Raw genomic sequence first — 26,818 nt, forward strand, 5'->3', positions numbered from 1 at the left:
TTTCTTTAGAGAAAGTGACTTTTCAGCATTCTAGGTAGAGGAAGCAGGTGGTGAAATGGTCCTAAGGCTCTGTTTTAGAGTAGGAAGAAAAATGCCTGTGGGCTGAGTGAGCTTAAAAAATATCAGAAGTAAAATGCAGGAGAACCAGTCTACCCATCCCCCTCCATTTCACCATTGTTATTCTGGCTGTGAAGGAAGAGCTGGGCTGGGCTAACTCGTAAATCTAAGTGTAACAAGTGTCGGATTACTGATCTGAGTTCTGCTGGGCTAACTCATAAATCTAAGTTAATAAGTGTCGGTTTGCTGATTCCCTGCTCATGTTTTTTGTTTGTTTGTTTGTTTTTGTTTTGTTTTGTTTTGTTTTGGCTAGCCAGCTGGATTTTCAGAGAAACACATCTGGCCTTGAAATGTTGGTTTTCTGCCTCCCTGCCTCTACTTTTGTGATAAACACGCTGCTAAAGCTGTTCCATGCCTATTGGCTGAATACCCCAACCTTGTAATTAACCCTATAAAACCTCATGCACACGTTTTGGAGGTGCTCAGAGCTTCGGAGCAGAAGCATCTCTGAGCCTGCTGGTGTAATAAATCTGAGTACTCCATCCCTCAGAGTGGTGCTTGTTTCTTGGCTGGCCTGTCGTTTCCATAACATGGCCAGTTTAACAGGTTAAGATGCCACTTTCTTAACCTCCTTTTACATGATTACTAATAAGGATGAACGTTTCTTCATATCATGTTCTTTTATTGTCAATTACTTGTTTATACCCCTTGCCTTTTCTATTGGCACCTCCATCTTTTTTTTTCCTAACGATTATTTTGTCTTCTGCATGAGACTAAACTCCAGGTTGAGAAGGCCTACGTTTATTTAATACACTTCAGAGGGCTTGGGACTCACGTATTTTGAACAAGTAAACTGTAAATATTTGTCAATTTTACCCTCTGACCGCACGGTTAGTTTAAGACAATTTACATACTCAACTTTATAAGTCGATAGGCCAGAACTAGGGAATCTGCGTGAAATTTAAATGCCCCCCCCCCCTTATTCAGGCTTCACATGTGATGTGTTTGAGTAAGGTAATCAACCAGGACACTCCAAACCACCAGGCACTCATACAGTAGAAGCATTTAAATAACCCCCTAATGACACAAGAGCAAAGAAAACTCAATGCCGGCAGACTTCCGGGTGCTGTCGCATCTAGACTTCCGGCGTGAGCCACGCGCAGGCGCCAATTAACTAGCGTTAGTGCCTCCGGACCCTAGGGCCAAAGCCTCTTCCCACAATGCCGCATACCGGAAGTTGTTGCTTTCTAGGGGTCACGCTGGCTTTGGCTCTGTCGCTCTCTATTCGTCACTGGGAAGAAGACGGAGCTGGCTGCCCAGCCCAAAGGCCCATTAGGGGATGCAGTTATGGGCGCTGTTGCCGTGGGTGAGTTCTGCTCTCACTGCCTCGCAGTCACCACCCTCATGACTTCCTGCTCACCGGGAGCCCGAAATTCCTGCCCCAACCTTGTTTTCTTCTCGAGGGCCCCTCTTCCTTAAGCACGTTACCGGGCCTCGGCCCTGTACCGCGTTCTCATTGGCTTCGTGTCCTGTCAGTTCCAGGAGCTGGCCAATGAGTTGCCGGTGCTGGAGCCCTTCTCGACCCCGTGGACCCCGAGGTTCCCCCGTGGGTGCGGAGCAGTTGGAAGCGAAGGAGAGGTGTGGCGGGCGCCACGCGGCCAGGAGCACCATACGGGTGGGGGCTGGATTTGCTGCCGCCCCCGTGTGGTGGTTGGTACGACACGCACAATGTGTCACCTAACCAATTCAGTGCTCCTAGGGTAGGACAGCTCTATTCAAAACTTGAAAGCCGTGTTTAAGTCCTGCTGACAGTGTTTCACAAACGCTTGCATTTTTAATGGAACCCAACAGTCATGGGAAAACTAGGAGGGCAGAGAGGGAAGAGAACTGGGTTAATTTGAGAGCCGGCAAGACCAGCTTTGATTTAAATTTTGTGTGGAGTCCTATAAAGAGTAATTTGGTTAATAAGGTAATGTTCATCTGGAGTCTCCTGAAAAATTCAGTAGATTTGTTGATGTTTTATAGCTGATGGTCCTCACAGTACTCTCTTATCACGACTCATTAGATGTCCTTTATAGTTGTCAAAAATTTATTGGAGCTTTTTGCACATCATTGAAGCAACCCCCTCCCCTGCTGTCCTCTGCCTGCAGCAATTACAGTTCGTCTTTCAAGTTTTCCTTTGGAGTCTGGGCTGCTGCAGTCCTCAAACCAGATTTGCTAGTGCTGTCTTCACTACTGCAGATTTCTTCATTATTAACCCTTTTCTTTTTCACCGGAACTTGTGTGCTTCATTCTTATGTACCTACCTTTGCACCTTGTAATCATCCTTTATGCTTCAGGTACTATTCTCTTTTTCTATTTCAATGCAACTATTTATTTCTTGGTCTCCTATATACTAACATTATGCTAGATGCTGTAGGCAATTCAGATGTAATGCCTAAAACCATTTCTTTCTTCTAGAACTTTAGATTCTAGTCTAGATAGAGAAATAACATGTATCCAGGTTAAAAAGTTAAAAAGCAGTCCGTTAATCTATCTGATTAGGGTGCAAGAATAGTGTACACTACAAACGCTGGGAAAGTTCAGTTGAGAGGTTCATTTAGAGTAGAATGGTTGTCCGAGGCTCCATTGAAATGAAAATCTTGGAGGATTGGGAAGTTTTGGATAGATGGAAAGAGAGAACTCCCAGCTAGAGATCAAAGGCACAGAGGTGAGGAAGGCAAGATGTTTCGGAGTAGAGGATACCGAAGAGACTGGCTTGATTCTGTCTTGTAACCGAAAGATCTGCGTTTTAGTTTCACCTCTGCCACCATGTGATCTTTCATCATTTTGTTTCTGAGTTTCCTTCTTGAGCAAAATACTCCAGTTAAAGGGTTTTGTGAAAATCAGATGGGGTAATGTTTTGAAAGGGCTTTGAAGACCGGAAGGATCATATAATTACTTAAACTTTAGTGGTTCTTTGTTGAGAAGTAATGAAAGTCAGGATTACTAGAGCACTGGGGATAATTTCTAAGGGACCATGAGTGCACAGCACAGGAGGGTGGGCTGATAAACAGTTAAATCCTTTGAATCAAGAGAGTGATGTGATGAAAATGGCGTTATTGGAAGGCATGTCTGGTATTGGAATGCAGCACAGATTAGAGGGAGTTGGATGGAGGCAAGAACTTGGGTGTAGTTCTTTTCCCCTAAAATCTGCAATTCTAGATAAGGTAAGTTATGTTAAATATTATTTTAGGGTGAGAAAAGTACATAAAATATACCCTCACTTTATATATGCCCATATAGTTCTGTTATTTTGTTAGAAGTTCATTCATTTATTTTATAAATGTGGAAACTTGTTACATTTTATATTATCTTTGGAAAGGTCATCAGTTATTTGCTTTGGCACTCATTTTTCATACCAACCTTTTGGAATTACCTCTAATTACATTAACCCAGTAGGAGCTAAAGGAGGAATAGTTCTAAGACTCTAAGCCAGGGCAGGATCACAGTTAATTGGGAAGTGTTTAAAAAACATGTCCCAGATCCTACTTTCCACTTATGCAATCAGAATTTTAATAAGCATCTCAGGTAAAATAATTATTATACTCATTTAAATGATTCTGACACTAAGTTATTCTAATGTATGTAAAATAGAACTTACAAAATCATTATTAAAGTTAGGTAGATCTGTATGTACTTCAGTATTTTTCATGTTTTCTAATATTGAATTGTTGACTAAAGAGATGAAGATTTGGTAGGCAGCTAGATTTGTCATAGTCTTCTAAACTGATTTAGGCAAATGTAATAATGTAAATGGATGAGAATGCAGATATAATCAGTTTTCAGCTAATATCCTTAGGAAATCCTGGTGTGGAAAATGCAGAGCAGTGAATCACTTTTAATATTTGGCTTTGAAATTATTTTGTAAATTTTCTTACTCCCTCTGGGAGATTGTTTTCAGACTTATTTTAAGTTTTCTTTGAGAAATTATCAGTCTAATTGCATTGCCTGCAAGAGCTAGGAAAGATAGCTAGAAGAAAGGGAAATTATCTTAACTTTCAAAGTGCCACCACCATTCCACATCTGTGTAGTGAGAAGTTGAATCCCTTAGTGTAAAGTACTGAGACTTGAGATCTGTATGAGAAGACGTAGGTTCTTTCCTGACCTATACGTTTATTGAAACCTCTTAAGCTTACTAAGAATCAGCTTTCTAAGCGATGAAAAACAAAAGTAATACTCTCCTATCCACTTCTGAGTTCTCATTGAAAATAGATGATACATGTAAATGGTCTTTATAATTTATAAAGTACGATAGACCCACAGAGTATATGTGATTAGTTATATTACTTTCTCCTACAGAACTGTAAAACATACTTTTTTTTTGTCAAGCTAACTTTATCTTGTTTTCTAGATTGTTATTTTGTGTCAGTAAGTAATCCATAAAGTGCCAACATGGGAAAGAAACGGACAAAGGGAAAAACTGTTCCAATTGATGATTCTTCTGAATCTTTAGGTATATTTCACCAATTAAATCTTTCATGTTTGTATCCCTAAATGGGCATATACTTTAATATGTAAAAATGGGATCAAAGTGTACATTATTGTTCTGTAATTTGCATTTTAAATGTTTGTATTGCTATGTCATTTAATAGTTTTTATAACATTTTTAACAGCATGATATTTATTCCATTGATGTAAAAGACCATCGGTGCATATTTCATGATTTATTTAGGTAATCCCCTACTATTAAAAACTTAGGTGATTTTTAACTTTTCAGTGTCATGAATGGAGTGATGGTAAACATTTTTGTAGCTACAACTCTGTGCACGTTCAGTTATCTTTTTGGTAGAGATCTTAGAATTAGAATTGCTGAATTAAATGATATAAATATTTTCAAGGCTTTTTTGGATCTATCAAGCAAATTGCCCTTCAGAAATGTTTTACTAATTTACAGGGCTCTTAGCAGCATAACAAAGTGCCCATTTCTCTAAACCTTTATCAACATATGTCAGTATCATTTGTAAAAATCTTTGTTGATTTTGCTAGTTGAAACAGTATTTTCTTTCTTCAGTCTGTGTTTTTTGGACTACTTACTAGGATTTAGTAGTTTTTCACATGATCTCATCTGCATTTATATTCGAGTTCATTGGATATAAAGCTAATTGTGCTCCTTGATGAATTTCTAAACCTCCTGGGGACCTGAAAGAACTGAAGCCCTTTCGAGTGGCTTGCAAAACCCATTATTGACCTGGCCCCAATGGGGTTTTCAGTCTCAGGTCAAGCTGCTGATTTTTACATGTGTGACTGCCGTTCTGAGCAGACAGTAGGCACTTTTACATTTTACACCTCCATCCCTTTGTTCATGGGATGTGGCCTTTTCAGATTGTTCTTTATACTATGAAGTCATAGTTTAAAGTGTGAGCTTTGACATCAAAAGACTTGAGTCCAGATTCTGGCATAGCTTCTCAGTAGTTATGTGACCTTGGGCACTAAATCTGTGTTTTCTCATCTGTCATTAGGATGGTAGCATCTTCCTTCTAGGGTGGTTGTGTGGTTTAAATGAGATAATGTATGCAAACATATAGCACAGTGTTAGTGCTTAATCGATGTGAGAGGTTTTTCTATCTGTTTATACCTTCCAAGACTGTATAGACATTACCTCCCCTGTGAAACTTGCGTTGACTTTAGCCTTCTCTCCTGAGGCTGCTATAGCACATTTTAGAGATTCTTGTACATTTTTTTCTTTATTTGCCTCTCCTGCCAGAATGTGAGCTGCTCAAAGGAAGAGCTGTGAGTCAATCACTTTTAGGTTCACTGGCATGTGCCACAGTGCCGGGCCTGCAGTAGTTGTATTGCTGACTGGATGACGGACCTTCTCTGCAAACCTTTTACAATAAAGAGAATAATAGATCTGGGAAATAGATTGAAGTGAATTTGGGGTGGTGGTGGCTGTACCTAGGACTTCAAAAAAACAAACTTTCAAATTTATATAAAATCTCTTTCTCACATAGTCTCATAATCAAATATCAAAAATTTGTAAGTTTTCAGATTACCTAACAATTTGTTTATAGAATAAATTTATTTTTGAAGTTCAAATCAAGTGTAAGTTTTGAAATGAACTGAAGGAGTTCATATTTTACCTCATATATTCCTTTATTATTTGTTTTGATAGAACCTATATGCAGACACATCAGAAAAGGATTGGAACAAGGTAATTTGAAAAAGGCTTTAGTGAATGTGGAATGGAATATTTGCCAAGACTGTAAGACGGACAATAAAATAAAAGATAGATCTGAAGAAGAACCGGAAGAAAATCCTTCAGTTTGGCTGTGTCTTAAATGTGGCCATCAGGTATGCATAGATTTTTATTGATACGGGAGTTTATTAAACTCCTTGAACTTATTTTAGAAGACACTACCTAAAAGAACAGTATGGGTGACCAGAATGTCAGCATAGGTCCTGTTTCCTGGGGAGCAGATTCTGAGACTGAGATCTGTGTGTGGATGCTTTACTGGGGAGTGTTCTCAGTACCACACCAGGAAAACAGTGTGGGAAGCAGGCTTAGACAGAGGGAGAGCAAAGAGGCAGTGCTGTGAGGCCTCAGCTGATCCCTCAGTGAACTCTGACCTTCAGAGACATCTTGAATTGAGGCAAGGGGCCCGGCCTTTGCACCTGTGCGTAGACCAGTCATTGGTTGTGGGATCTTCCTGGGGAGGAGTAATCTTGGGCAAGGCAGCTTCCTTCCACTGAGGATAATTCCTGGGGATGGACAGACCTCGCTGTGAGCTGTCACTGGGCCACATTCCTGGCAGCTGGAGAAATGAATACCTTAGGGGGGTGGGGTGGAGTGGTATCTGGGTTACAGAACAGTTCACAGGTATTGCCATGGTGCTAAAGGTCAGGGCCTCTTTGTCAACCTTAGTGGTGGTTAAGTTAAGTTTATATGCTCAGAAACTGGGCTGTTAGGCAGTGGTAACGTTTTATAAAACTATAGTTTAATATAGGATATCAACAGCCAGGATATTAACATTGTTACAATTCATCAGTCTTAATCAGAGCTCCCCAGTTTTACTTCTCTTCATTAGTGTGTGGGGATATGTGTGTTGTGCATGTGCGTATGTGTATGTTAAGTTCTGCTCAGTTTGTTGCCTTTGTAGATTTGTCTGTCCACCACCTCAATCAGGATACTGAGTAGTTCCAGCATCACATGGATCCCTTGTGTTGCCTTTTTACAGTCATGCCCACTTCTCTACTGCCATTCCTCCCCCTATCCCCTTGCAACCACTAATCTGTTTTCTAGTTCTAAAATTTTGTCATTTCAAAAATGTTATGTAAATGGAGTCATGCTGTATACAACATTTTGAGATTGGCTTTTTTCACTTAGCATAATCACCTGAAGGTTCATCCAAGTCATGCGTATTAGTAGTTTGTTCTTTTTGATTGCTGAGTAGTATTCCATGGTTTAGGTGTACCACAGTTCAACTGTTCACCTGTTGAAGAACATCTGGGTTTATCCCATTTTTTGGCGATTATGAATAAAGCTGCTATGAACATTTGTATACATGTTTTTGTGTGAACTTAAGATTTCATTTCTCTGGGGAAAATGTCCAAGAATGCAGTTGCTGGGTAATGTGATAATTAAATGTTTAGTTTTTAAGAAACTCCCAAACTTTTCCAGAGTGGCTGTACGATTTTATATTCCTAACAGTAGTGTGTGAGTGATACACTTTCTCTGCATCCTTGTCAGCATTTAGTATTGTCATAATTTTTTATTTTAACCATCCCAACAAGTGATATGTCATTGTGGTCAGACAGTTAAAAAATTTATATGTTAGCAAAGAACATATTTATTGTTTATTTGTATTTGAAAAGTTTCATTGAATCTGTTAAAAAATATATATGGTGGGCATGAGTATATTTTGCTATTTCAGATTTTCCACAGTACATTTCCTATTACAAATTTTATTTATTTTGCTAGCTTTTTAATTCTTAAGGGTAAGATGGTGTCAATATTCACTGTTAACTTTTGGCCCAGTAGAGTTTTGTTTTGTACTGTTAGCAAGGGATTCTCAACTGTTGTCTTAAGATAACTCATCTCATTTTTAAGTTTCAAATGATGTTATAATTTTTAAAGTGAACATGAAATTTAAACTCATTTATTTCAGAATTAAAATGTTGAGTAGGATAAATTAAATCAGTAGTTTTGATATCATAGTTAAATGATTAACAGCCATTGATCTATGTTTAGTAGTTACAGTTGAAACAGGACCACTTATTGTAGTGTCAGTCACCCAAGGGAGTTGGTGGCCTGGTTCAGATAGATACACAGTGAAGATATATTTCTTAGCAGTGATTTAATCAGCTGGAGGCAGACAGTCTGGTCATGTTTTTTTTCGAATATGCCTATGCATTTTGTAGGTGAAGATCTCCCATTTACTCATTCAGTTAATGCTTATTGACCTCCTTCAATTTGCTAGATTTTTTGGTAATAGATTAATTCTATTTTTCATGCCTTCAGGATTACAGTCCAGGGGAGAGAGGATATCAGCATTAACAGCTTACTATCAGGTAGAAAATAAGGAATGCCACCAGGAGTTTACATCATGTTCTGTAGAAGTTTGTTTACAGGAAGGATACAGTGTTTTCTCATCTGGGAGGATAAGCATAGGCTTCTGAGAGGAAGTGGCCTTGGAACAAGGTCTTGAAGACTGGGTGGGATTTGATCAGTGGCAAAATACTTAGGAAGATGTTAAGGAGTCCAAACTAGCCCTAGTGAATGACTGCATTCGCATGGTCTAGTTGGGACTTGAAAGGACACGGTGGAGAGGAAGAATACTTTTAGTGCATGATTTTCCAAATACTTTCTTCCTTAGGTATCCTCTGTTGCCTATTCATATCTAAGTTTTAACAAAATCTGGGCTCTCTAGAGTCTAAAATTTTATTTTCAAAATTCTAAGAATGGCAGAATATCTTGAGCCACTTGTTCATTATAGATTATGAATTCTCTTCTGGTGAATTTTTGTGGCTTTGAGGTTTATGATTATGATTCTCTAGGGCTGCGGCAGAAATTCTCAGGAGCAGCATGCCTTGAAGCATTATATGACGCCAAGATCTGAACCCCATTGTCTGGTTCTTAGTTTGGACAACTGGAGTGTATGGTGAGTTTTAACTCCTGTGCCATTTACTGGAAGTTATTTGAAATATTGGAGAATGGAGGTGTTTGAAATGCTTAAGGAGCAAAGAAGTTAAAATTTTTGTAGTATTTGTTTAAATATGATCATTTTCAGAAGACTAGAGAGTGTGATGTTATGAGAAGCTTTTGCTGAGTGTTGTACAGACACAAAAGTTGTAGCTCATGGAAGACTTAGGAATTTTCATCTTTTTTCTTGTTTGTGATATTACAAAGCATTTGGTAGATTGTTTTTAGTTTTAACATTAGAACACCAAGCTTAAATTCTAGATAAACAGAATATAGAAAATTTTCGCAGTGGATTTGCATGAAAATAAATATCAGATTCATATGTATGTTTCCTGTTTCTTAACGTTAAAATAAAATTTTACATCTTTAAAAACCATTTACACAGCACTGTTCGCTGAACATCATTTGTTAATTACGATGATATAGCTCCGTATTTTGAAATACGTCTAGAAAAACCTTTGACTTTAATGTTATAAATAGCTGTTTCAGTAGCTGTTTGGAGTTTTTCCACAGTATTTATATGTAGCCATATATGCTTAGCCATAATTTGGGCTAACCTTATTTAATGGTAAACCAGAATTAATGTGGATATAGTCTTCTTCAAGAAAACATAAACTTTTTATTTTCAGTTTCTCTAGTAGAATAATTTAAGAGTTACACACTTTGGGTTCCATGAATTAAAATTTGTCCCCTTTTGTGGTTGTCAGTTTGTCACTTTTCTTCTCTGGGATCTTTTGGGTCACAGGTGTTACATATGTGATGATGAGGTCCAGTATTGTAATTCAAACCGGTTGGGTCAGGTGGTTGATTATGTTAGAAAACAAGCCAGTATTACAGCTCCAAAATCAGGTAAAATCATTTGTTTCTTAGTATATACTATAATGTTGATTTGTGTAATCCACTGATGTTTAGATTGGTATATGATAGCATTATATATAGCTGAATAATGTTACTTATGGTTGATTTCAAACTATGAAAAGTATTTTTGGTTAGGAAAGTAAAACAGTGAGAATATAGATAATTATAAGGAGTTAGAATTAGAAGGGAATCTGAGAAATAATACAGTCAAAGGTGATGAAAAGTCTGGACTAAGTAGAGGGTAGTAATGTCCTGGTCCCATACCCTGGCACAGGAGCTGAAGGGAGACCTGCTTATAATGAGTTTACTTGGTTACATTTGTTTGGATGATGTAAAGTGCTTGTACTGCCTTCAGAAGGCCAGATACTTCTCAGAGTATTTTTCATACGTAATTAAATTAATGGGGTTGGTTTTCATCATCTGGTTTGAGAACTTGTTTAGATTTTTACAGTCACAGAGGTATTGTTTACAGAGCCAGAATTGTTTGTTACTAACTTCAGGATGGGTTTTTGACTCTCACACCTCATTTAGAAATTCATTTCATGTCCACATTCTTTATTTGATTGCTTTGTACTCTGATTTCACAGGGTAAGATATGCTCATTTGTTAAAAAAAAACTTTTATAAGAAAGGGATTTATACTGAAACATATACTGTTTGGTTTCATTCATCAAAGTAATGCTTACATCAGTTCTGAATATTCTTTGTTTATTGATTTTTCTCTCGACAGTAATTTACTTCTATTTATAAGAAAACACTTAAAATCAGACAGGTGGCAAATAATGATATTAGGTGAAATTCACAAATTCTAGTCCCAGGTATAACTTTACATTTGGCATGGCTTTGTTACACATTTTTACAAATCTTTCCTTTTTCTTCTTTTTTTAAAAAGCAGCAAAAGATAATGGTAACATTGAACTTGAAAATAAAAAACTAGAAAAGGAGAGTAAAAATGAGCAAGAAAGAGAAAAAAAGGAAAACATGGCTAAAGAAAATCCTTCCATGAATTCTACTTCCCAAATAACTGTGAAAGGACTCAGTAATTTGGGAAATACATGTTTCTTCAATGCAGTTATGCAGGTGCCAGTGTTAATTTTTTCCCCCTTTAAAAAAAAATCGAGTGTATTTCTTGTATTATTATGTACTTTTGCATGTTTGTTACTTAAAGTATTGAGTTCCCCCCATCCCCAAAGTGATTTACTTCTATGTCTTTAAAGAAAACTCAAGGGAATGTTTACATGACAGTAAAACACTGCTGAGCACTGGGGTGCAGTAGAGCTCAAAACAAACATGGCCTCTGCCCTCATAGAACTTTCCCTTGTGTGGCGGGAACACAGGAGAATGGAGTCCAGAAACAAATACCTTGTTACAAGTGGTGATAAGTGGTGGTGGTGGTGGGACAGCAGCTTCATATTGGGTGGTTGGGAGAACGCCCTTCTGATGTGACGAATAAGCTCAGAACTGAAGTATTCATGAGCCAAATAGAGTGGGGAGAAAAGCACATCATTACTTTTTGTTTCCCAAGACAGATATAATAAAAGTTGCAGTGCTGAGAGAGATTTTCTGTTTTGGTAGAATAGACACTTGAGAACTATAGATGAATTGATTTGCCTTTAAATAATTCCCCCTTTCTTTTCCATCCTACATTCCAGAATTTGTCACAAACACCAGTGCTTCGAGAACTGCTAAAAGAAGTAAAAATGTCTGGAACAATTGTAAAAATTGAACCACCTGATTTGGCACTAACAGTATGTACTTTAAAGTTTTTTTTTATAATCAGTACTTTATCTCTCTGAATATCCACATTTTAAATTATTTTGAGAATTGGTGCTCATGTTCACCTTTTTTGTTTGTTTTGTTTTACTTTGTTTTAGGCTACCAAGTTAAAGATATCAGGCTAGAAGGAATTATAAGGGGCCTTTACATTTATGTGCTCTGTGTGTGCCGTGTTCTGCTGTGCTCAAGTGTTTGGCTTCCTTCTTGGGAATGCTGTTGGTATTTGTGAAGCACTAGGCATATCTTATTATTTCTAACATCTTCTAAAGTGACTTAAATGCTGTGTAGCCAAGTGAATTTTACCTTAACCATTTTTACTATTTACATTTTGCTTTGGCTCTTTCAGTTCTTAGGTAATAAGTTCCTGCTGATCTAAAACTAAAACAGTAGAACTGAATTCTTTATCAAATAGTCTATGATCAGAAACTCTCCCATCATCTGATGTACATTCTGAACTCCTAATTGGGACAGCTCTGTCAGGAACGGTGGCAATATTGGTTGACTGTTACATTTTGATAAATGATTCCAAAATTTGACTGAAGAAAGTAATTTTTATTCCCATATTCAGGAACCCTTAGAAATAAACCTTGAGCCTCCAGGCCCTCTTACTTTAGCCATGAGCCAGTTTCTTAATGAGATGCAAGAGACCAAAAAGGGAATCGTGACACCTAAAGAACTCTTTTCTCAGGTCTGTAAAAAGTGAGTATCCACTTTGATTGTGCTTTCAGTGCATCAGTAAGATGCTGAGCAACAGTATGAAAAAATTAATACTAGAGTCAGTTCATCAGATACAGTAAAACATAGTTTATTTCATTTGGATTTAAAAAATATGTACTTTATGTGAGAATTGAATCTGCCAAGGGTGTTGTTGGACTAAACAGAAATTCTGAGAAACTAGAACACTCCGAGATTTGGGATATGATCCTAAGATTTTATTAAAAAAAATAGTTTCATATTTTAGTAGACTCACCATATTTTTTCTTTTTCATTTTTCCTTTTCCCTGTAGAGCTGTGCGATTTAAAGGCTATCAGCAGCAAGACAGCCAGGAGCTGCTTCGCTATTTACTGGATGGAATGAGAGCAGAAGAACATCAGGTTAGCATATTTTGACCAGTATATTTTATAATCTAATTTTCATTAACTTGTCTGTCATTTGATGTCTTAAGGGTTATTAAAGCAATGAAAACTAGTTGTTTGAGGCTAATGTATTAAAAAATATTTTTTTTTTCCTACATCAGCCTTTTCAGCCAGTATATTTTAATTTAGAATGAATGAAGGGAATTACAAATGATGCTCCTTTTCACGGTGCTCTGCTTTGCTTGATGTTTACAGCGCTACTGTTCTTTAAGGTTCTTTGTACTGGCCTATACCAGGGGAGCTACGAAGTACTGGAACTGTTTCTCCCAGAGCGATTCCCAGTTGCAGTGCACCTCTCCTCATATTCTGAGTGTGATTTAGCACTGCTTTTTGATGCTAGGAAGTATTTTTATTTCCTAAGACTCAGGGAATATTTGTTGCATTTTAAAATTTTTGTTAATTGCCAGGATGTAAAGTAATTTTTTGAGGATGTGGATATATAATTAATAACAGTAATAACATAGTGATAATGATTTATTTTGTTCTGATTTTATGTCAAGCACTGTCCTCAGTATGAATTATCTTACTCAGTCCTCACACCCTTTCTAAGGAGTAGATACTGTTACCATTTTCTCACTCCATAGATTCTGAAGTTAGGGTGTAGAGGTTCAGTACCTGGTTCAGAGACTCCCAGGACTGATGGAGCTGGCTTTGAGCACCTGTCTCAGTAGCTCTCGTTTAACCACTCTGCTTCTAGGATGTGACATTTCAGTGGTCTTTCCAGAGGAGCTGGGCATGCTCTGAAAAGCTTTGGTTTGAGTAGGTAAAAATCTTGAAATGATGGGACGGTGACTTTGTTCAGGGGTTAGTGATTGTTTTATAGGTATAATTCTTTTTAGCTCCTTGGTTAATTTTGAAAATGTGATTTTTAGAAATATTAATTTTTATTGAGTAATTTTGGAGAGCTAATTCTTGATCACTTTCTTGACTTGATATTTTCTAAGGAAATTAACTATAAAATTCAAAATTTAATAGTATATATATCCATTTTATTACTTTTAGAGAGTGAGTAAAGGAATTCTTAAAGCATTTGGTAATTCTACTGAAAAATTGGATGAAGAACTAAAAAATAAAGTTAAAGGTAATGTCTGACTTTTTGAACTAAAACACTATAGTTGAATTCCTCTGTTCTTTTGGACAAGATTGCTGGCAGATGTATTTCGAATCCACAGTTATTAACATACAGTATCTCTTTATCTCTATTGATTTTAAAAAATTATTCAGTACTCCAAAGATGAATACTTTAGGAAAAATTTAGCTGTTGGTATATTCTTTTTTATGTAGTATTATGGTGAAAATAGTAAAGATAGCACTAAGATAGCATCACAATTTATTTTTCGAAAGCTTAAGACTTTATAATTAGCAGTAGTATGGGAATTACACCTGTCTTTGTGAGTCTTCAGTTGGTTTATTAATCATGGAGCCAACTTTATTGTTACGAGGCATTTAAAGATTTAGGAAAGTCTGAAGATCTATCCAGTAGGACTTTCTGTGATGATGGACTGCTTCCATATCTCTGCTGTACAATACAGGAGCCACATGTGGCTACAAGCCCTTGAAATGTGACTGGTGCAACTGAGGAGCTAAATTTTTATTTCCATCTAATTTTTATTAATTTAAATTTAAATGGCCACAGTGACTAGTGACTACTGTGCTGTAATGCACAGTTTAGAATCAACACATAGCAACTCTTTGCCTCCTTGTTGCCCTTGGGGCTGGCCTGGCCATCAGCAGAGAGAATCATGCCTGCTCGCACTGTCTGTTATAAAATGTGTTCCTCATAAATGGACACCTGTCATTTGAATAAAGCTTACGGATTTCATGTATTTAGAAAAGTGGGTGACTAGGTAGTACAATTATGTCATCTTAAACTAAACATATCAAGGTTATTTCCAGGAACATAGGAAAATAAAAGGATTTTGTCTGAAACATTTTCCTGAGGGCTGTTCTGGTTTTTGTTTTGGTTTTGGTTTTTGTTTTTGTTTTTGTTTTGATTTTAAATGGAGTTCAGTCTTAAGAGTTCACAAAGCAAGTTACTCCCCAGTTTGCTGCCAGTGTTAGAATGTTAGAGCTGGAAGTGAGCTAGAGTATCGTCCAGCCTAGCCCAGTCCGCTCATCTTACTCATTGAGGTGCTGATATACTTACTGACTAGAGATTAGATAAGAACTTTTTTCTTTTTAATAATATATGATTGTGTTAAATTGTGTTATGCTCAGAAATAGAGTATATGCTTCTGAAACAGAGCAATAGAGCAGCATAAAAATGAAATTACACTAATTATGAATAGAGACAAATAAGTCAATGGCATAGGAAATTAAAAATAAAATTTTAGGGTTAGATACATAAGTGAATAATTTTCACTTATTAATTATATAAGAGTAATTGATATACTTCTTTTCTCCTTATAGATTATGAAAAGAAAAAATCAGTACCAAGTTTTGTGGACCGAATATTTGGTGGTGAACTAACTAGTACGATCATGTGCGATGAGTGCAGAACTGTAAGTAGATGTAAAACAGACTGGATTTGTTCATTAATATTAGTACAGTTTATCATTTGTTCCTCTTAAAAACAGAAATGCCTGGTTTCATAAGATATTCTCTTTTGAACTGTCCAAGTAGGCACAGTTTTCTCTTGGACCTATGAGTGCTCCTTATATCAGGAAGAAGTTAGTTTAACACTTTATTTCCCCTAACCCAAAGTCCTCAACACTGTAATTTTTCATTGCACTTTCTTAAGCTTTTATTAAAATAAGACATTAAATTATTAAAATAAAGGCTTAAGAAAGTGTCCTCCCCTCCCCCTTGCCCCATGATCTTAGTACATAATGTTTAAACTGAATCTTTTCCTTCCTTTTACTTTTTTTTTTTTTTTTTTGGTTGGTTAAGGTCTCCTTGGTTCATGAATCTTTCCTTGATTTGTCTCTGCCAGTTTTAGATGATCAGGTAAGACTACTTATGTTATTTAAGTAGATTTTTTTCTTTCCTGTGTTAGATTTTATGGAGGAGGGTTTGTCACCTTTTCCAAGTTTGTGTGTTACTAGCCCATGCATTGAAAATTTTTCTTAATGTATTTGAGGTAGAAGAATTTGAAAGATTTGAATAAAGAATGGGATACTTTTTTTTTTAAAGAGTGTGTCTAGGATTATTTATATATAATACTTTGATTACATATAGGGAAGAATTTTCTTCATATTATAAGTTACTATTTATTTTCATTATTTAAGACTAACCACAAATCCCTTACAGTCTTAAGTTCATAAATGTTAACAGAGTATCTCAGTTTTAAGCCATATTAATTTAGTTCCAATCAAGTCATAGTAGGAAAAAAGAGAACATATTATGAATATTAGATAAATCATTTTTCAACTTCATATGAATTGGGGGTCCCTTTAAATCACTGTTAAACTTGATTAAACTTGATTAAAGCCTTACCTAACTTACCCTGCTTTTTCTTTCTTTAAAACTGTCATTGACATTAAAAGAAATAAAAGAATAAAAGGAATACCTGTAGTGGGACATGAAATTCACATATCAACAGAAATTCAGCTTATCACTTACACAGCTTTCTAGTGTTTAGAAACAGAATTACAGCATGATACAGCATGTGTCTAACGCAACTCATTATGTTTCTTCCTGTTACACTTGTTTGTGAAATTGCCTTCTTTTACTATTTTGTTTGTTTGCTTATTTTCTCAGCATGTGATTGCTTTCTAATATTTGAGATGGATGAATTCTGTCCTGGATATATTTTCAAACATTGTGAAAAATAAATCTAATATAAAATAGGAGTAGAAAACTATTTAGGTAACATTTCAAAAGATTGAAGAGATTTCAGTCTCTTCACCAATAGTAGTTGAAAAGTTTTATTTTTGGCCCATATTCTCTCCATATTTCAAGAGTGGTAAGAAAAGTATAAATGATAAAAATCTGAAAAAGACACTGGAGGATGAAGATAAAGACAGCGAGGAAGAAAAAGATAACGACAGTTACATAAAGGAGAGAAATGATATTCCTTCAGGAACAAGTAAGCACTTACAGAAAAAAGCAAAGAAGCAAGCCAAAAAGCAAGCCAAGGTAGGTAAATAGGAAAACCATACTTTACTAATTTTAATTTTTGAAGTATTAAGTTTGAAGTCTGAATAACATCAGTAGACATGTCTGTCGTATTACGTACAACGGTTTCATTTGCTAGTTACAGAATTAGCTCATTTAGTGTTCTCTGCAGTGAAATTTCTTTGAATATATATGAAGAAAATATGCTTTATTTAACCCTGCATTACTTGTGACAACTTTTCAAAAAAAAATTTTAGTTCATTTTTAGTAATTTTTTCAGTTGTTAATACACTGATATTAAAAAACTTAAAAATATATATGTAAAAGTGTACAGTAAAATCCCCCTCCTTTTATGACATAGATATTACTTTCATTTGTTTCTTATGTGTCCTGGAGTTTCTTTTGGAAAATGTGATCAAATACAAATATGTAGTCTTGTTTTCCCCTCCTTTCATGCGTACTCTCCTGGACCTTGTTTTTTGTTTGTTTTACTTGATTAGGTCTTTGGAGATCTTTCCGTTTCAGGACACAAAGATTCCTTTTTGACAGCTGTATAGTATTCCATTTTAGTAGCAAGCATGCTACTAAATATAGTATAATAGATGTACTATAGTTCACCTAGCCATTTTCCTGTTGATTTAGGTGTTTGTAATCTTTTGCTTTAATGGCCAGTGCTGCTGTGAAAAACCCTACACATATATCATTTGTAGGGTTCATTTGAAGAAGAAGGATTATATTTGTAGTATTCATACATTAATTGCCTTCCACAAAGGTTGTACCAGTCTATATTCTCACCAGCAACATACGAGGCTTGCTGTTTCTCCTTATCCTTGACAGCAGTGTGTTATCAAGCTTGTGGATTTCTGCCAGTCTGATAGATAGTATCTCAGTGCAGTTTTATTTTCCATTTATTTTAATGTAAGTGAAGTTAAGCACGTTTTTATGTTAAGGGCCATTTGTGTTTCCTTTCCTTTGAAGTATTCACTTATATCCTTTTCCCATTTTTCGTTCACATGTAACTCTATTTTTAACTGAAGCATATCGGAAAATATTTGTGTCCAGGACCCTTTATGTTGCCCTTCAGTCTTCTGGTTTTACAGATTAGCCTCACAGGGACTTTCCTTTTAGTTACAACCCAAAATGCTAACTCCTTGAGTCTTTAGGCATTCCAGTAACAGGAATCTTGATGAAATGCACCACCGCCTCCCTCCGCATCCCCAGAAATAGGCAGCAAATGGCAGACCGGATGATTTAAGCAGGTGGAGGCTTCCACTGTTCTCTGTGCATGTGGCTTTCTTGCTTCCTGGCTAACTGGGGGCCATTTGTTTCCCCGAGTGTTTTCCTCCGTCCTTCTGCCCAAAGCAGTTCTGTGCTTGTACATCCTTGAGTTTTTGGTTTGTTTTTTTTACCTCTTCACTGGAACCTTGATCCAGTGATGGTAACTCATGTGAATCCATCTCTTCCTGTTATGTATGTAGTCACTCGCCCCTGCTTGGGGTCAGCTGCCTTGCTGCTCTGTCTGGATCACTTCCCTTCAGAGACCATGTCTTGCACATTTTTATTTGCCCCTGTGTAACAGTTTTTTGATGATTGGTGATGGTTTATTCCTGCTTTCAATCAAATAACTTTATAATTTATTTGATCCCTGATAGTAAAGGGACTTCTAGGCTCAGAATGCTGAGAGTGAACTCTTCCTTAGTAACTTAATTATTTTTGATTGATGAGCAAGAGAACCTGAGGTGGTATGTGTACGCTTTGTCTCTTCCTCGCTCTCTTTTTTTTTTTTTTTTAATGTTTTATATACTTTTTACACAGAACCAACGAAGGCAACAAAAAATTCAAGGGAAAGTTCTTCATTTAAATGATGTCTGTGTCATTGACCATCCTGAAGATGAGTGTGCAGTTGAATTGTCACTTCAGGGAGAAGTGGATATTAAATCCAACCATATCTCACAAGAGGAAGTTATACATAAAGAATATTGTGTTAATCAGAAAGATTTGAATGTCCATGAAACAATGATAGAAAGTGTAACTGACAGTCAAAAATCCACAGAGGAAGCTGATACGAAAAATGTCAACATGGATAATGCCCTGGAGGCTTTGGCATTTTCTCACACTGAGTGTACCAGGAATTTAAATGGTGCCCATCCGAGGGAAGGGAGCAACGGAGAAGTGGACATTTCCAGTGGCTTTAAGAACCTTAACTTGAACGCTGCTCTTCAACCTGATGAAATAGATATAGAGATTCTGAATGACGGTCATACTCCTGGGACGAAGGTATATGAAGTTGTAAACGAAGACCCAGAAACTGCTTTCTGTACTCTTGCAAACAGGGACGCTTTCAATACTGATGAATGTTCAATCCAACATTGTTTATATCAGTTCACCCGAAATGAGAAACTTCGAGATGCTAATAAACTGCTTTGTGAAGTGTGCACGCGGAGACAGTATAGTGGACCAAAGGCAAATATAAAAGGTATTTAGATTCTTTCACAGAAAGTCAGATGAATGTTCAGGGGCACGTTTTGCACTGCCCAGGTAGAGTGCTGCAGTTTTCATTGTTATCAGGATTTGGATGTTGTCAACAAGTTCCCTTTTCTGGGTAAATACTTTAGTAGACGGATGAATAAGAGAACTTTGTTGAAGTGGCTCGTACTCTGTGGCGTCCCAGCGGCAGTTACAGTGGGACAGTTTGCTCTCTGACTCCACTCGCTGTGGGCAGAATCATCCCACTGACATGTTATCACAGCAGGATTCCTACAGGTAGTGGCTGTTTCTTTGTATCCTTGGTTTCCTGTCAGCATTTGTGATGCCCTATCTGCTTTGCACCCAGGAAGCCACACTAATTCATCAGTGTGCTGACGTGACATGCCCAGTGTGCAAGGTACTAGGGGACAGTGCTTTCTTAGAATCGTCCTCAAATCCAGAACAGGAAGATCCTGGTAATACCCTCCTGCCTCCACCTTTTTATGTTTTTTGAGCTTCAGTAAGTGGAATATGGAAGGATCATAGATTTCTAAGGATTCTTACTAGAATTGTTGAAACACTTAGAAACTCTACCTTTTCTTTATTACATGTCAATATAAAAAGTAAATTGTTTTGATTTTACAGCAGTTCTGTTTGCTTTAGAGCAGGCATTAATGAAGTGTGGTTGACAGGCTAAATTTGGCCTGCCTCTTGTTTTTGTGTAATCCCAGAGCTAAAAATGTTTTTTATAGACAAACATTTGAAAATGATTATTATGGTAAAAATTTCAGCTTTGAACCCCAATTAATTATCTCTCCAAAAATAATTCAGTAGACTGCAGTTGTACTCAGTTATTTTTATCACATTTTGAATTCCATCAGTAAGCATTTGTGGAAAATTTTCTCTCATGTCTAAATACCTATAAAATATCCTTGGCTTCACCTCTTGGTCCAAAATGCTGAAAATATTATTTGATTCTTTCCAGAAAGCTGATCCTTGCTTTAGGTGTTTGAAGTGATTTTGTAGCAGGTGTGGCTGCTTTAGGAGTCTAAAATGATTCTCACACTGCTAAAATTTCTTTTTTTCTATAGGTGAAAGGAAACATGTGTACACCAATGCTAAAAAGCAGATGCTAATTTCTCTTGCCCCTCCTGTTCTCACTCTTCATTTAAAGAGATTTCAGCAGGTACCCCTCGTTTGTTACCTAAAACTGGTTTTAAATATGTAACAACTGCTTTATTTGTTACTGTCTCAGTGTATAACTGTGTTTCTTTGGTTTTCTATTACTTCTTAATTCTAACTTCAAAGACATAGGAAAGTAAAACATACATGTTGTTCAGACAGAAAGGAACTGACAAAGACGTATGTCAAGGTGGAGAAGAAATTTAGGTACAGTCCTTCCTCAGATTTACTAGAATTCATGTAGCTCTTTTTAGTAATATTAACATCTTACTCTAACCTTCATTTCAGGTTAAAAAAAAAGACTAGTTTACTAGTTATATCTCGCACTCGGAAGTTTTAGTGATATTTTTGTTTTGTGTGTAGTATCTTATTTTTACTGATCCTTGGTAAAAAGTGTTGGTACCTTGGATTTTCACCATTTTGGTGACTCCCATCTTTTCTGGAAGACTTGCACTATGAGCGGTGCAAGTTGCAGGCAGGTTCAGTTCCAGATTCCCAAAGTCCCTTGAGAACGTTTTCTCTTCTGTAGTTGTTATTGAGCTTAACTAATTGAATGGTTCTCTATCAGCAGTTCACTAAACTGTTACAGAATGAGGCCGGGAACATGCTTCACAGAAAAGTATTCTGCTGTTGTTGAGTTTTAAGCACTCAGAATCTCTGGTCTGGTCTGCCTTTTCTGGATGGCTGAAACAGAAACATTAAGAATTTTCTTAGAGGAGCAGCTGTCTTAATGTGTTTGTGTGTGTCTGTGTTGTGCACTTTGCAAAAACAGATCAAATGGCAATCAGTTACTGGTCAGGGAGACAGAGTCTCCTGCGAAGATCGCAGTGGGGCTGGGTGTTAGGAGAGCCTGGGCACTGGAGTGGGACTGCAGTTTACTTAACATGTACAACTTCTCCTGAAAAAAACTTAATCTGTTATCCTTTTTTTCTTTTTTTTTTCAGGCTGGTTTTAATCTACGCAAAGTTAACAAACACATAAAGTTTCCAGAAATCTTAGATTTGGCTCCTTTTTGTACCCTTAAATGTAAGGTAGGTGAAGGTAGTCTTTTTGGGAAAATCTTTTAAAGGGAAATCATAGCTTATTACCAAATACCCGAGCAGCAACTCACATGAGTATGCAGTTGATAAGAACTACTGAGTAGACTGTGTCTGTGATCTTTGTACCTTTATCATTTCAAGATCTGTGACAAATCATGTTGAACATTAGGTGGTTATTTCAGTTCAGCATTTTTTAAGCCCCCATTATCATGGCAGACGTCTTGGGACTGGAGGCACAAAACTAAAGGTGAGCAGATACATTAATGGATAATCTCAGTGTGATGTGGTTGAGTGTTAAGCTTGGTGTACACAGAGCAGAGGTGATTATGCACTTAACCCAGCATGTTGGTGGTTCAGGGAAGGCCCTGTGAAGTAGAACCTGCCTCAGCTGCTCCTTAAGGAGTAAGACTCAGTTTGGTGCATCAAGAGGCAGCGAGTTTCCCAGGCAGAGGGAACAGCAGGGGCAAAGGCAGAGCAGGGTAAAGCGGCCTGGTGGGCACCGGGGGCTGGCTCTGTAGGCATTTCCAGAGCTTATAGTACCAAGTCTCGGAATCGTCGGGAGATGAAGCCAGAGAAGCAAGATAGGAATGAGGTTTTGGAAGGCTGTCCTGATGAGGAAGTTGGGCTTTATTAGGTATGCAGTGGGGAGCCCCTGAAGAATTTAAAGCAGTGGGGTGACACAGCCAGATGTGTGTATTACACAGGTTGCTTGCTGAGGCAATGGAGGCCGGATTTTAGGAGGAAAAGACTAGAGGCAGGGAGGTTAGTTAAGAGGCTGTTGAATTAACTCGGTTGATGGATGATGACAGCTTCAACTAGGGCTGGAGATATGGAGATTAAAGGAATATTTTAGGAGGTAAAGTTAATGAGACTTATGATCTGTTGCCTCTGGAAGACGAGGCAGAGGCCTTTAAATGGGCGCTGAGGGTGGCACAGAGAGTTGAGCGTGATTGCCAGAGCCTGACTTGAGTGGGCAGTCGGGGCTGCGTGAGCTGGGGGAGAAACAGAGGAGGAGGAGCAGGATGGGAGGTGGAGAGAGGAGTAATGAGTTCAGTTTTAGAAACGTTTTCATACATGTTTGAGATATTCACGTGGCTGTGTCTAGAAAGCACTTGGATGTACATGTCTGAGGGCCAGGGCAGAGAGGTTGGGGCTGGAGGTAGGACTTAGACATCAATACGTAGGTGGTGGTTCAAACTCTGGGAGGATAGGATCTCTTGTGTAGAGCACGGAGAGAGAAGAAGAGATGGCTATGACAGAACTCTGGGGAGCATCTGCGTGTAAGAGGCCCACCAAGGGTGTCAGCAAGTCTCCACGCTGAGGAATTTGGAGAATCAGAGAAGCTGTATTGTTGTTCTGTAGTCAGGTTTTAAATACTTCAGTATAAATGTATTAATAAAGTCTTAACTTTCTGTGCAAAATTTGAAATGATGGAAAGTCCCCCTTCCTCCCTCCCACTTTAAATTCTCTATGAAAGGTATTTCAGAGGTGGTGGCTAGAATGGATTGTGATTATTTTCATGTTATTATCATAGGGCAGGGCCACTTTTGCTGGTACAGACATACTTCAGAGATATTTTGGGTTCTGTTCCAGACCATAATAAAGTGAATATTGCAATAAGGCAAGTCACACAGATTTTTTGGTTTCACAGTACATATAAAATTTGTGTTTGTGCTATACTGCAGTCTGTTAATTGTGAAATAGCATTGTGTCCAAAAAAAGTATTTATCTTAATCTAAAAAATACTTTATTGCTAAAAACTGCCAACCATCATCTTGGCTTTCAGTGATTTGTAATCTTTTTGCTGGTGGAGGGTTTGAGGTATTTTGAAAATTACCTAAATGTGACACAGAGACACCAAGTGAGCAAATGCTGTTGAAAAAACGGCACCAATAGACTTGCTCAACACAGAGTTGCCACAAACCTTTGATTTGTAAAAAAATTTCAGTATCTGCAAAGCACAATAAAGCAAAGTACAGTAAATTGAGGAATGCCTGTAAACAGAAAGTTGGATTAGTTCTGAATACACCATCATCAGGAATCCATCTTTTGCCTAAAATGCCATTACCCTGTGTTCAGGTTTCAGGGAAGGACTAAGTGGCCAGTGTCAGAATAAAGAGGAAAGGACTAGAAAGTATTTATGGATTAGACAGTATAGAGGTCACGGTAAATTTTTCAGGAAGTGTAGTAACTTAAGTAGGTTGAGAAATGAATTGAGAATAATGGAGATAGAGCAGATAGGTATGTTACAGCCTTTGTTGAAAAGGAAAAGTAGTGGGTTAATGAGGATTTTTTAAGACTAGGAGACCTAATCAGGTTTCCAGGCCAAGAGGAAAATCTAGAAGATGAAGATGTAGAAAAAAAGAGAGAACTGATTGAGCAAGACCTTGGAGGAGGCCAGGAGGGCTGGGATGAGGGCACTAAGTTGGAGTATCTCTGAACAAAAGGGAAAGGATACGGGCAACTTGCAGTTGGGTAGGTTATGTCTCAGTTTTCCTGAAGTGGGAGGTGAGGTCAACTATGGAAAATAAAGGGGGTTAATGAGAGGCTGCAAGAGAGTGGTGGAGGTTTGGTCCAGTTGCTGTGAAGGACCATCCATGGAAAAGGCAGCTAACTAAGGACACATCGTAAGATTATATAGTCACATCGAGGACCTCATGAGGTAGAAAATCCTGAATTTACTGGTCTGCATACAGAATTTTGTTTCCTAGCAGTAGCAGCTGTTGGGTTGGGGAAGGTGCACTGTAGGATTCAGGGTCGGGTTATTTGATGAATTGGATGTGGTGGCAGGGCTGCTGATGGGTGTTAAGAGACTGTAAGAGTGATACGTGTGCTCTAAGTTCTCCAACTTTAATGTGCATGTGAGGCACTTGAGAATCGATAGATGGGGGTAGGGTCTAAGATTCTGCCTGATAAGCTCTGGTCATGCTGATGTTGCATTACACTTTGAGTACTGAAGATTTTAAATGGGAATGAAGCCAAAAGAGGCTGGACAGGCCAGGAGAAAGGATTGGAGGGTCCTGTTACGTTGCCTAGTATAGGCGAGATGAGTTGGAAGAATGAAAGAATTATGGACTGAGACTAGAAAATTAGTAAGATTTTTGAAGTTGAAGAGTTGAGTGATGACTGGTTCTAGAATACAGTCCTGGCTGTGGTTGGCTAAAATGGAACAGCAGCGAAAATCCTGTGAGGCTCATGGATGGACACTGAAATCCCCGAGGACGCTGACAGGATTTGGGATGACACATAAAGGTCTTTAGCGAGTAGGGAGGTGTAGGTGAGAGATGAGTGTGTAGGGACAGTACTATTGAAGGACAGTGAGGCTTGTTCAGGAAGACTTTTTACAAGAGAACATAATGGAGTAGCTGTGTGTCCGCGAGTGGCTCCCAGCTGGAACCCCTCTCCCTGCTGCCGGCCAGCCCTGGGGCACACGTGGTCTTCAAAGAATAAGCAGCCTCTGCTAGATGGAGAGTGGGCTCTTGAGAGGGTGAATGTGCTTCTCACCAGATCTGCAAGGGGCATTTGGAAATGCAATGGGTGGTTTTGGGTGTGCCCTAAATACTACCCTCTTGCTGTTAAAGGCTTACATTTTGGGCTGAAAAGTAGGATGAGTTGTTGAGGTATTTTGGAATTACCTGATCCCAGACTCCTAAAGAAATCTTGGCAAATTCAGTTTAAGTAGGTGGGCCAGGAAACTGTGACTGTGGCAAGTGGACTCTGGTTTATGGTTCTTCCAGCAGGGCAACGACAGTGGCAACTTTCTAGTAAAAACATGTTAAGTGTGACACTACTCAGTAGGCTGAGAAAAGGGAGGAAACAGTCAAATTCAGACTCAAGATTTCTGCACTCTTGAAGATCAGAGACCCTTTGTGTAGTTTTAAAATTGTCTTGTGACGGGACCTTCATAAATGGAACTAGAACTAACTTCTGAATTCTGTTCATTTTTAAAGAATGTTGCTGAAGAAAACACAAGGGTACTGTATTCCTTATACGGAGTCGTTGAACACAGTGGCACCATGCGCTCAGGGCATTATACCGCCTACGCCAAGGCAAGAACGGCCAGCAGTCATCTCTCCAATCTTGTTCTCCATGGTGACATTCCACAAGGTAGGAGGTCCTGGAAAATTCTGGTATTCAGCATATTTACAGCAAAACCAGAAAATGATAAATTTGATCTTTCCATTTATACTTAATTTTATTTTTCCTCTTGACAGATTTTGAAATGGAGTCAACCAAAGGGCAGTGGTTTCACATCAGCGACACACACGTGCAAGCTGTGTCTACAGCTAAAGTACTGAACTCACAGGCTTACCTCCTGTTTTATGAGAGAATACTGTAAGTTTCAGAACGTGCTTTCTCTGGAAACATGTTTATGGCTTTTATAATGGCTGTAATAATAAAAAAAAAAGTAAAAACTAACTGTAAATCATGTTCACTTAAAATTAAATACATGACAGAAGAAATCATGTTTATTGAAATACTGAAGAGGAAATACCTAAAAAAGTGGTTTTGTATTGTCATAGTGGTTTTTATTCCTGCTTCCAGTTTCTGGAAGGGATTCTGAACTAAGTCGTCTGTGCTTATTAATATATGTCTGGGTGGTGGTTTCCAACACATCAATAAAATGAATTACCCCCCAAACTTGTTTTATTACTTGGAAGATTTTAAGTTGTACTGACATACCCTGCTAGGTAACATTAGAAGTTTCAGACTGACTAGCTAATGAAACTTTCAAGTGTTAGTTTAAAAAGTAATTTTTGAGCATAGATATTTGACCTTAGCAGTAGTATGTAATTTGGGAGAAACATAAATGTAATTCTTCTGAGGCCACGTACTGTGCCTACGCTGGGGCGTAGGCTGAATTCTGCACTTGTTCTGTGCAACTGTTACTCGACCCAAGGACGACATTCATGGGTATCCCCTTAATGCCAGCATGCCAGGAAAGCCTGTCAGCTGTCTTAATAAATTCCTTTTTTGCCCAAGCCAGCCAGTGTTTCCAAGTGGCATACAAAAACCTGTCTAAACTTCTGGAAAGGTTCTCCATTAGGGTTTCTTTGACGTATCGC

At 37.8% G+C, this 26,818-nt stretch overlaps 1 protein-coding gene across 6 annotated transcripts; it reads left to right on the forward strand.

Moving 5' to 3' along the window:
- Positions 1-1,268: 1,268 nt before the first annotated feature.
- On the forward strand, positions 1,269-26,393 carry USP16 (ubiquitin specific peptidase 16). Of its 6 annotated transcripts, none has more exons than XM_006175264.2 (18): positions 1,269-1,423; positions 4,451-4,552; positions 6,212-6,390; positions 9,094-9,197; positions 9,984-10,087; positions 10,988-11,175; positions 11,748-11,843; positions 12,440-12,570; positions 12,879-12,966; positions 14,011-14,089; positions 15,418-15,509; positions 15,898-15,954; positions 16,909-17,085; positions 18,880-19,540; positions 20,622-20,716; positions 21,657-21,743; positions 25,703-25,859; positions 25,967-26,393. In XM_006175264.2, exons 2-18 carry the CDS (start codon positions 4,492-4,494, stop codon positions 26,089-26,091), a joined length of 2,481 nt encoding a protein of 826 aa, XP_006175326.2. In that variant the 5' UTR covers positions 1,269-1,423; positions 4,451-4,491; the 3' UTR covers positions 26,092-26,393. The 6 variants fall into 6 exon arrangements, with proteins under 6 accessions (XP_006175326.2, XP_006175327.2, XP_014406584.2 ...); XM_006175265.2 differs by having other exon boundaries at positions 10,991-11,175; XM_032476515.1 differs by lacking the exon at positions 1,269-1,423 and adding an exon at positions 1,597-1,695.
- The last annotated feature ends 425 nt before the right edge of the window (positions 26,394-26,818 follow it).

This window comes from Camelus ferus, chromosome 1 (assembly GCF_009834535.1).
Source record: "Camelus ferus isolate YT-003-E chromosome 1, BCGSAC_Cfer_1.0, whole genome shotgun sequence".
NCBI lineage: Eukaryota > Metazoa > Chordata > Mammalia > Artiodactyla > Camelidae > Camelus > Camelus ferus.